At 53.8% G+C, this 10,652-nt stretch overlaps 1 protein-coding gene across 1 annotated transcript; it reads left to right on the forward strand.

Moving 5' to 3' along the window:
* The first annotated feature begins 323 nt into the window (after nucleotides 1–323).
* On the forward strand, nucleotides 324–2,798 carry NKX6-1 (NK6 homeobox 1). The gene is made up of 3 exons (XM_069854858.1): nucleotides 324–990; nucleotides 1,346–1,518; nucleotides 2,477–2,798. The coding sequence occupies exons 1-3, from the start codon at nucleotides 378–380 to the stop codon at nucleotides 2,726–2,728; spliced, it is 1,038 nt and encodes a 345-aa protein (XP_069710959.1). The 5' UTR covers nucleotides 324–377; the 3' UTR covers nucleotides 2,729–2,798.
* The last annotated feature ends 7,854 nt before the right edge of the window (nucleotides 2,799–10,652 follow it).

Here is a 10,652-nt window from a genome sequence, read left to right on the forward strand (position 1 = left end):
GCGCGGCAGAGCGCCCCGAGCCGCGGGAGCAGCGCCGGGGGCGGGGGGGATGCGCGGCGCCGCGGAGGAGGAGGCAGCGGCGGCGGCCCCCGCGCCGCTCTGAGCGCCGACAAGGGGGGGAGACGCCGACCCGCGCCCGGAGCGAGACAGCGGAGAGCGGCCGCGGAGCCGGCGGGAGAAGCTTCCCCGCCCGGAGCGGCCGCCGGGGCGCAGCGCCCATGCCCGGCGGGGCGGCGGGGCCGCGGCTCGGTCGCGCGTGTCCCCGCTAGAGGCGGCGGCGGCGGCGGCCGCGGATGCCCGGCGGCGGTGCGGGCGGCACCCCCGGGGCGGGCGGCGGGGCCCCGCGGCGCTAGGGGCCGGCCCGGCGGCGCCCGGCGATGCTGGCGCTGGGGCAGATGGACGGCGCGCCCCGGCCCGGCGCCTTCCTGCTGGGCAGCCCGCCGCTCGCCGCCCTGCGCACCATGGCCGAGATGAAGGCGCCGCCGTACCCCGCGTACCCGCCGCCCGCCGGGCCCAGCTCCTCCTCGTCCGCCTCCGCCTCGCCCGCCTCCGCCTCGCCCTCGCCGCCGCTCGGCTCCCCCGGCCCCAAGCCGCCCGCCCCGGGGCTCCCGGCGCCGCCGCAGCTCTCGGCCGCCACCCCGCACGGCATCAACGACATCCTGGGCCGCCCCTCCGTGCCGCTGCCCGCCGGCGCCCTCGCCTCCGCCTCGCCCTCCGCCTCCTCGGCCGCCCCCGCGGGGCTGCTGGCCGGGCTGCCCCGCTTCGGCACCCTCAGCCCGCCGCCGCCTCCCCCTCCGCCGCCGCCGCCGCCGCCGCCCCCCGCCCTCTACTTCAGCCCCGGGGCCGCCGCCGCCGCTGCCGCCGCCGCCGCCGTGGCCGCCGGGCGCTACCCGAAGCCGCTGGCCGAGCTGCCCGGCAGGACCCCCATCTTCTGGCCGGGGGTGATGCAGAGCCCCCCGTGGAGGGACGCGCGCCTCGCCTGCGCCCCCCGTGAGTACCGGGGCCCCGCGGCGGGGAGGGGGGGGCGCCCCCGGCCCCGACCGGGAGGCGGCCGGATCGCCTGCTCTTCCTTTTGTTCCGTTCCCAACTTCGCTCCTCTCCCTCCCTCCTTCCCTCCCCTCGGTCGGATCCTCGGGGACGGGGCGAACTTTCGATCCTTAAACGAACAAACCCACCGGGGGAGCGGGGAGGCTGGAGCCGCCGCCTCGTCCAGGCGGGAATTTCGTTACGGAGAATCCTCCCCCCACCTCCAGCCCCGCCGCCCCCTCGGGAGCGAAGCGCTTTCCCGACTCCGTGGATTAACGTGTGTGTCCGTGCCTTCCCTTTCTCTTCCCTCCCCCGCCAGATCAAGGCTCAATTTTGCTGGATAAGGACGGAAAGAGAAAACATACCAGACCCACTTTTTCTGGCCAGCAGATATTCGCCCTGGAAAAGACTTTCGAGCAGACGAAATACCTGGCGGGCCCGGAGCGAGCCCGGCTGGCCTATTCGCTGGGGATGACCGAGAGCCAGGTCAAGGTGAGGGGGGCGCGGGGCTGGGGGACCCGACGGGAGGACAAGGAGCGGGGATGCTGCGGGAGCAAGGCGAGGGCTTCCTCAGCCAGTTCCTCAGCCAGGACTGGCGGGGCTGAGAAGAAAAAGAAAAACTTTAAAAAAAAAGAAAAACTTTAAAAAAAAAAGAAAAACTTTAAAAAAAAAAAGAAAAACTTTAAAAAAAAAAGAAAAACTTTAAAAAAAAAAAGAAAAACTTTAAAAAAAAAAAGAAAAACTTAAAAAAAAAAAAAAAGCTTAAAAGAAAAGGAAGACAGCAAAAAAAAAAACCAACAAAGAAAACCAAAAAACCAAACCAACCAACCAAACAAAAAAAAAACCCCAAACCCCACCAAAACAACAAGATTAAAAAAAAGCCAACCAACCAAAACAAAAACAAACTGAAAAAAGGAAAAAAAAAAAAGAAACCAAACGAACCCAAGCAATACGAATCCCAGCGCGTTCAGCCCGAACGCCACGGGGATGGTCGCTCTGCTGGGGAAGCCCTGGGGGTGGCGGGGAGGGATGCGTGACTCCCCGCTTGCCCCGTCCCGCTCCCAGCTCCCCGTCTCGGTTCGGGTCGGGAGGTGCGGGAGGGTTTGCGGTGCGGGGTCGGGCTGAGCCGGGGGGGCCTCTCGGCGGTGCTGGTCCTTTGTCACCTCGAATTTTTGTCCCAGGGGCCGCGAATCAATTCTCGCAGTCTCTACAGGGAGAAATCCCCCCCTTCTGTGTCGATAAATACCTAGAGGGAAGGGGCTGGGGGAAGGATGCAGCCCGGAGGGCGCGTTGCCCGCATCCCGGCGGGGGGACCGGGAGCATCCGTGCCGGTCGGGGGGCTTCATCGCCCGGTCACCGGGTCACCGGGAGCGACTCCCGCACGGGAGGGACGGGGAAAGGGGCGGCAGCGGTGACGGTGACGGTAACGGCGGCGGGGGGGGGTGTCCAGGTCTGGTTCCAGAACCGACGGACCAAGTGGCGGAAAAAGCACGCGGCGGAGATGGCGACGGCGAAGAAGAAGCAGGACTCGGAGACTGAGCGGCTGAAGGGAGCCTCGGAGAACGAGGAGGAGGACGACGACTACAACAAACCCCTGGACCCCAACTCGGACGACGAGAAGATCACGCAGCTGCTGAAGAAACACAAGCCGGGGGGCGGGGGGCTGCTGCTGCACCCCCCCGAGGGGGAGGCCTCCGCCTAGCCGCCTTCGGACATGTACAGATCTATTTTTCTAGACTCTACGGGAGAAAGAAGAAGAGGAGGAGGAGGAGGAAAAACAGAGGCCGGAGGGGGAGCAGAGAGGACTGCGGCTGTTTCTGTGGGTGGCGGGATGGATGCGGGGACCGTGGGGGCTCAGCCCGGGTCCCGCTGCCGTTGTAAATAAACCGTGAGTCCCCGCGACCGCAGACGTTCCTTACTGTGAATATTTAAAATGTAAAATACCTTCTTTTCTTTTCTTTTTTTTTTTTTTTTTTTTGTACGGCGGGCCGCCCCCCTCCCCCCCCGCCTGCTATTTATTAGTATTTTTTGAAACACTTTTCTGTTTTCGTCGTGCAGAGGGAGGGGCGGCGGGAGGAGAGGGCGAAGGGACAGAGTTTGCTTTCACTTACACCATTTCCGATCGACGGCGTGTTGAGAAAAAAAAAAAGAAAAAAAAAAGAAAAAAAGTAGCTGGTGGGAATTGTCACAACCAGTTTCGGTCAAAATATAAAATTCATTTAGTTGCTGTAATTGAACTTAAAGTGTGTTTTCTTTTGTATCATACGAAATACTATAGAATGTAAATTGTTTTCTTTTTCTTTAAGCTAATAACGATGATATATCGTGATATAGCATCTTAACATTTATTAATTTATATTAAAATTAATTCGGTTTGTAAAGAGAAGAAAAGCCCTTTGCAAGACCAGTTAAATGTAATGCACTTTCTGTTTAAAAGAAAAAAAAACAACAAAAAACGATAAATCAATTAAACCAGTTTCAAGACGTCTGCTGCCTTCACTAAAGGGTACAGATAATCTGATCTCATCAGAGATTAAATAATGAAGCCATGGCACAGGAGGAGAAGGAAAAAAAAAAAAGAGATAATTTTTTTTGTTCGATCTCAGTAGTAGGCTTCGGGTTTTTTTTCATGGTGTTGGGATTCTTTTTCCTTTTTTCTTTTCTTTCTTTTTTTTCTTTCTTTTTTTTTTTTTTTAATGGAAGTTGTCCACTTCGTGGACAAATGAGGCTGTATTAACTTTTTGATACAGCTGTTATCGAGGGCAGAGCGCTACCATTAGTGTGGGACAGAAACTGCTTTCCGAGAAGAAAACAGCTAATAAAATAAGAGCCCGGGTAAGGGTTTAGAGTAAATAGTTCAACCCAATACCGAAACAACCGGTTTAAATTGAAACTTATTATCTAGACGCGATCATTTCCATATCTAAACAGACCAGAAACAATCGCTTTTTTTTTTTTGCTTTTTTTTTGCTTTTTTTTTTTGTCACGGCTGCAGCAAACAGAAGCGCTGACAGGAGAGAGAGAAAAGGGCCAGGAAAAACTAAATAAATTAGTATTCTTCCGTACGTTTGTGAATTATTTTCTACGCGGAGGGGGAAGGGAAAACAAACAAAAAAAACCCCAGCAGGGACAGGGTCCGACAATGCCGGGAGGAGGGAGCGGGATGCGCCGGGATGCCGGGGGCTCCCGCCGACCCCCGAGACTTTCCCGGCTCGTTGCGGCGGCAGAAAGGGAAAGGCCAGGCTGTTCCCGGAGCCCCGGCCGGGCGCTGCCGGCTCTCGCCGTTGGGATTTCCCCGCGGGAGCCCCGGGAAGGAACGGGGGAGGCGGCGGGGACCGCCCGCCCCGGCGCCCCCCGGCCCCTTCCCAGCTCCCTGCGGCACCGGCGGAGGCTTTTCCAGTTAATTGACTCCTGCACGGAGACCCAGCTGGCCACCGGTCGGAGTTGGCACGGTGGGAAGGGAACCGCAGGGAAGAAAATTCCGGCTCTGATCGCTTGGTTAGCCCCGTTTGGTCCGGGGCGCCGGCGAAAAGAGCAGGTTATTCGCATGAGATCACGGTCCCCCCGCCCCCCGGCTCGGGGCAGGGTTTGGAAAGCGAACCTGGCTCGGAGCAGCCCGGGAGAGGACTTTTTAGGAGGAGATCCAACAACCAAACCTCGGGATGGCTGCCACGGACATCGCGGGGAACAATTAGGAGACAAAACGGGAGCCGCGGCTCCAGCTCGGTCCTTCCAGCGCGCAGGAGTTTGCTGGGGAACAGGATAAATTCACGGATAACGGCATTGAAAATGTACTGAGCGAGCCGGAATCCCCTCGGCCAGGCTGGTCCCGACAGCTCCCCTCGCAAACAGCTCTGGGCTTTCCTTTCTTTCTGTAACAGAGCCCCCGGGTTCAGACCCCGCTCCCTTCCTCCCGTGTGCGGGATTTCCCGGCCCAGGAGGGAATAAAGGCGGCTGTTCCTGGGTTTATCCTGGCTCTGTCCCTGCCCTGGTGCCTTCTCTGGGGCGCGGGAGAAGCACTTGGCTGTGCAGCCCCAGGGTGCTGAGGGCACCTGTCTCGCTTTCCCAAAGCCGCTGCTGTGGCCGAGAGCTTCCCACCGGGAACAGCCCCAGCCAGCACCTCCCTAGGCGGAGGAAACTTTTATTTTTGTTTTCCGCGCAGAACGAGCCAGGAGCAGGTCCTTGCTCCGAGCCCCGCGACGGCCCGAGGCACCGGGGAGGGATGGAGGGATGGAAGGATGGAGGGATGGAGGGATTCAGGGGTGGAGGAGTGGAGGAATGGAGGGATGGAAGGATGGAGGGATGGAAGGATGGAGGGTGGAGGGATGGAGGGGTGGAGGGGTGGAGGGATGGAGGGGTGGAGGGATGGAAGGATGGAGGGATGGAGGGGTGGAGGGATGGAGGGATGGAGGGGTGGAGGGATGGAGGGGTGGAGGAGTGGACGGATGGAAGGATGGAGGGATGGAGGGATGGAGGGGTGGAGGGATGGAGAGATGGAGGGATGGAGGGGTGGAAGGATGGCGGGGTGGAGGGAGAGGAGGCACGGGCAGGGAAAAGAGGGCCGGTGACCCGCGTGTGGACGCGGGACATACGGACACGGGCAGGATCCGTGCCACAGGGCTTTGCCCCGAGGGGTGCGGGTGGCAAGGGGATGCCCACAGCCGGCATCCCTCTTCGTCTCCCCGGGCGGGGTAACAAAGAGGCTGCTCGCCCCGAGGCGTGTGTGTGTGTGTGTGCGTGTCTCAGCCTGTGGCCACCGTCCCCCGGCCCCCGACGGGCCCTCCACCGGCCATCCCGGCGAACGCCGACCTCTCCCATCCTCCCCCTCACGCGTGTTCGCCCTTTATGAGCTCCTGCGGCCCCGTTAGCGTCCATCCCTTCTCCCTGATCCATTTTTAACGCTTCCCACGTGGAGCACATGCCGTTCTCGCCCCGTGGATGCCGTGTGGTGCGTGGCTTTGGTTATCTCCGTGCCGGCCGCCCCGGGGTTCCGCTCCCGGCTCCCTTCCCTCGGGACACGAGCCCAGAGAACGCAGGGTTTAAAATGCGGGGGTGTGGGGGTGCTTTCACCCCACCCTCAGCCCTCCCTTCCCGTCCCGAGGCCGCTGGGAAGGAGAGGCAGGAGCTCGCAGAGAGGTGCTCCACGTTTACCTCCTGCACCGATAGATATTTTTATTTTTTTTTCCCCCAGACACGTGTTTGCATTTCCCAGCTGTCTCCAACAGCCTCCGGGAGGGATGCAAACATCTGCCGGGCATCCCGCACCCACCGGGCTCCGGCGAACGTGGTTTGTGGGAACGAAGTCGCTTCTCCCGCAGCGATCGGGGCTCCGCATCCCGCGGGGATTGGGATGCAGGAACCCGCTGCCGCACGCCCGAGTGCATCCCTGTAATAACGTCCTCGATCATTCATTAAAAGTCACGTCAAGCCAGCCATATAATTCATCTTTATGCAAATACATCAATGTCAAGCCATTAGTGTATTGCTCGTTTTTTTTTTTTTTTTTTTATTAAAGTGCATTCTTTTTAATTCACCTCGGTAAAATACGAGCCCTATTGCTCAAGAATTATAGCAACTATTAGAGTAACATATGGGCAACATGCACTCAGAAAATAAAAACCAACAGATAAAGTGGCAGGGTCACACCGGGGAGCAAACACTTAACAAAATGGTAGCGGGGTAATAGATTTCCCTCCCTCTCCCCGGCTCTGGGGTGTCGGGAGGAGCCCAGAGTCATTCCCGGTCCCGTCCCGGTCCCTTCCCTGCCCCATCGCCCCCCAGCCGCCCTCCCGGCTTTAATGAGAGAGTCGCCCGCATCCTCATCACCCCCGCATGGTAATTGAGCAGATCTATTAACTTGTTACACTAGATTTGTTTAAAGAGACTATTACACAGTCATTTAATCAATTTGTTACACTGGAGGTCCTGACTTATGAGACACTCGCCGTATGATTCCTTAATGACTGAATTAATTTGTTTTAATAAAACCAACATTGTGTACGAGCGCATTTCGAGAAATGTAATTTTTGGCGACGGAACAGTCCAATGCTTCATCTGATTAGGTCTTTTCTACGGTTTATCAAAGCCGGGAGTTGCCGTCATAAACCGCGTGTATGGGGTATTTTTCTTTTTTATAGCGTCATTAATTTAATATGGATCATTAGTTCTTTATACACACGCATGTTCTGACAAATGTACCCCATGAATAATGCACCTAACGCGTTTGGGCTCAAATGCATCACGCCGTAAACAGAAACTGCCGCAAAATAAATAATAATAAATAAATAATAATAATAATTAATAATGATAACGACAATTAATGGCACAGGCGCCCTGTTCCCTCCCAGCCCGGTGTGACCGGGGCGCAGAGAGATTTACGGTGAGTTAAGGTTACCCCGAGAGCAGATGTAGGACAAGAAAATCGGTTTTGCTCCTGATGGAAAGTGACGCGTGAGGAATAAATGTAAATAAACACGGAGCTCCTCGAGAAAAGGAACTTGATGGTATCGATTATGCAAAATAATCGCCGCGTTGCAAATGTTAACGAGCTATGTTAATGCGTTTAAGGTCCGACTTTGCGGGAGCAGCCTCGAAAAACGCTTCGGGGACCGGGCGCGACGACCCCGTTACCGACCACAACGCAGCCCCCGTTACCGATCACGGCGGCGACGGGAACGATTTCGCTACGGAACGTGCTTGTGCCTTAATAGCAACCAGAGGAGACGTCTGAACAGATTGTTTTCAGCTCAATTCTTACGCATCACCTTTGAGATTCTTTGCCCAGACAGTGTATTTTTTATATATATATTTATATATTCTTTTTTTTTTTTTTTTACAAAATCGTTTCCACGACTGAGCTCCTGATCTAGGAATTCAACCGAGCATCCACTTCTTTATTAACCCAGGAGCCTCCCCTTGGAAGCGGTGGCACCAGGTACGGAGCCCGGCCAGCAGCCTGGTTTTCGCATGCTGGGATGCTTTGCACATAGCGGAGTTTAAAATAAAAACCCCAAGAGACTTCCTGCTGAAAAAAAACCAAACCAAACCAAACCAAACCAAGTATAACGGGACAGTGAAATCACATCTTCAGTGCGTTTTTTCACCCTTCTCGCAGACAGGCTGCCCTTTCTCTTCAAAGCCCCTTCTCTTTCTCTTCCACTTCTTCCAGCAGGCAGCGCATCCACCGTCTGCAGTAGGTGTCTTTAAGTAAATGGATTCGACCTTTAGCCCATTTTAACAGATGCTGCTCCTGACCACCCCAAAAAGCTTGTTTAAAGTTAACAACATTAAGCACTGGAGGTCACAAGGCCAACTCAAGGTCATTTTCATTCTGGCTAAAGGTTAATTAGATCACTGCATTAAAGGAACAATAGACTATCCTCAACTTTACTCTAATGAGGATGGACAGTTTTTTTAATATACCTCTTAACTGCTCCCTCTATGATAAGGATATAGGGTGCGTATCAGGGAACAAATCTCGCTATCAGTTCCACAAATCGAGTTACAGGAGCTCCTTTGGCTTTACACCAATAAGGCATAAATGCAGCACTCAGTTGGTCCATTTAATTTTTTTTTTTTTTTTTTTGTGTGAGGTTGGGCATCTGCATCTCCCGTTACTCTTTGCCCTGTTCCACCCCTCAAGAACCTGGGGTTGCTCTGCTCCGCTTTGAGGAACACTGGCCTTGATGTCCAAATGTGCATGGTGGAGGTGTGATCATTGGAGCCAACAGAACAGTAGGCACTTGCCTGGGAATAATAGTCAGATATCAACTGACAGAGCCAACAACCCTCATTTGAAAAATATCGCAATAATGCACTTCCGAGTGCTGAATCAAATAGGAAAGCAGTTTCTGATCTGGCAAGTGTTACTGAGCTTTTGTAACACTGCACTCCGCACCAGGGCAAATCCAAATTTTTTTTTTGGAAGAGCTTGTTTACAAAAAAATCTGGATAGAAGAAACTACAGAAATGAGAGACACCGGTTCAAGTCTTGATTATCCCTTCCGAGGAAAAGCAAGGACCTCTGCTGGCATCTCCTTCCTCCCAAGAAACCCCCCTACTGCTGGGCTGCAGGTTGCTCTGGTGTGGACTTCTCTCTGGATGGAGCTGTTCAGCTTTGAGTCAGCAACTACATCACAGCTGAGCAGAAAGGCCAGATGTCCTTTCTTTTTAGGTAAATACCCCCACTGCTGGGCCTCTAGCTAAACACAACTCTTATCCCTCATCTCTTCCTGAACTGGAGGGTTAATTCCCATCTCTTTCAGAGAAACTGTCTCGGGGAGAACTTAATCCAGATTAGGATTTCTGGGGGAAAGGTGTGGTTGGGCAGATATTTCCCCAGCAAAGACCTGTTTTGTAAGGAAAATGCCCACTCAGTTCAACATCCATATTTAACATTGTGCCATAACATCAGGCTAGAAATAAGGGTTTGTATTGATTATTAGATTAAGGGTATTGGATGAATCACTGACAGGCAGGGATAATGGTCTGATTTACACTCTCAATACTACCAGTCCCCTAGAACAACTGCCCAAGACCACCAGGGCTGGACATGCTCTAAATCCCCGACTCTGACTTGCCACAGCAGTGTAACTGGAGTCATTGGGACAGTCGAGCCATCCCAGGGCTGAGAGAAAGACACAGTGAGGGGTTGGTGTGCCCGGTAAATCACTGGAGGGAAATAAATGGAGAAGAAGGAGCTGGGGTGCTTATGTGCCAGAGAGAACAACGAAAAATATGATTTCCCAGTTTGCAGTACCTGGTCACTAATGTTATTTTCAGCTTAAGAGCAAGCAGGGAACGGCACTAGAATTTGCAGCAAGGTACCCACAAAAGGAACAGCCTGAAAACAGCCCCTTCTTCATATACTTCTGGGTAGAGCCAAGATAGCTACTGAAATCAAGACTGGGTTGTTGGCTATTTATGATCAGTGAAAGGATCACATTTATTGGATAATTTATTTATAATTAATAATCAATTCAGTTTTATATGGAAGAGCTTAATTTGTTTGGGCTGTTCACTTGGGAGTCAGTGAGGCTGCATCATCACCACACATTTTTCAGAGCCCTCACTTCCTAAACTTGTTTGTTTCTGCTGTTGAAGTTACAACACAATCAACAACTTCAAAGCTATTTCTCTCTTTTTTTTTTTTTGTCTCAATACAGTGATTTCAGGCAGTCACGGCTTCCAGACCACAGCATAAAACATCAATGGGAGAGAGAATTGCTCTTGTAGCATTTTGTCCCTCCCCCCCGCCTCGTATTTTTAAATGTATTGCTTTATTATAACAGCATTTTTCTCAGTAAAGGTTGATGGCCTCCTGCTTCCACCACAGGCCACATCACTGTTTCCATGTGCATTTCTCCTACAACTACCCATTGGATCTCACCCTGAGACTGTCCATACACAGCCTGCAACCGTCTGTGTGCAGAACTTCTGCAGAGCAGAGTTGGCTTCTGACTTGGCCAACCACCCTGATACTTCCATCAGGACTAATTCAATCAAGCACATGCTCCACTTTCTACTTTCCCTACAGTGCAAGTGATTCAGACACAAGCCACGGATTGTCCCTTCATTGGGTTTTGCCTCCCCAGTCATCTTAGCTTATCAATAAGGTCTCTCCAGTA

The sequence above is a fragment of the Phaenicophaeus curvirostris genome, chromosome 4, assembly GCF_032191515.1.
Source record: "Phaenicophaeus curvirostris isolate KB17595 chromosome 4, BPBGC_Pcur_1.0, whole genome shotgun sequence".
Classification (NCBI taxonomy): Eukaryota; Metazoa; Chordata; class Aves; order Cuculiformes; family Cuculidae; genus Phaenicophaeus; species Phaenicophaeus curvirostris.

Excerpts from the sequence above, each read along its gene's own strand:
- NKX6-1 (XM_069854858.1), top strand. The coding sequence starts at position 378 with ATGCTGGCGCTGGGGCAGATGGACGGCGCGCCCCGGCCCGGCGCCTTC. Across the intron at positions 991-1,345 it reads GCGCCTCGCCTGCGCCCCCC|ATCAAGGCTCAATTTTGCTG; the intron begins GTGAGTACCGGG and ends CTCCCCCGCCAG. Across the intron at positions 1,519-2,476 it reads TGACCGAGAGCCAGGTCAAG|GTCTGGTTCCAGAACCGACG; the intron begins GTGAGGGGGGCG and ends GGGGGTGTCCAG.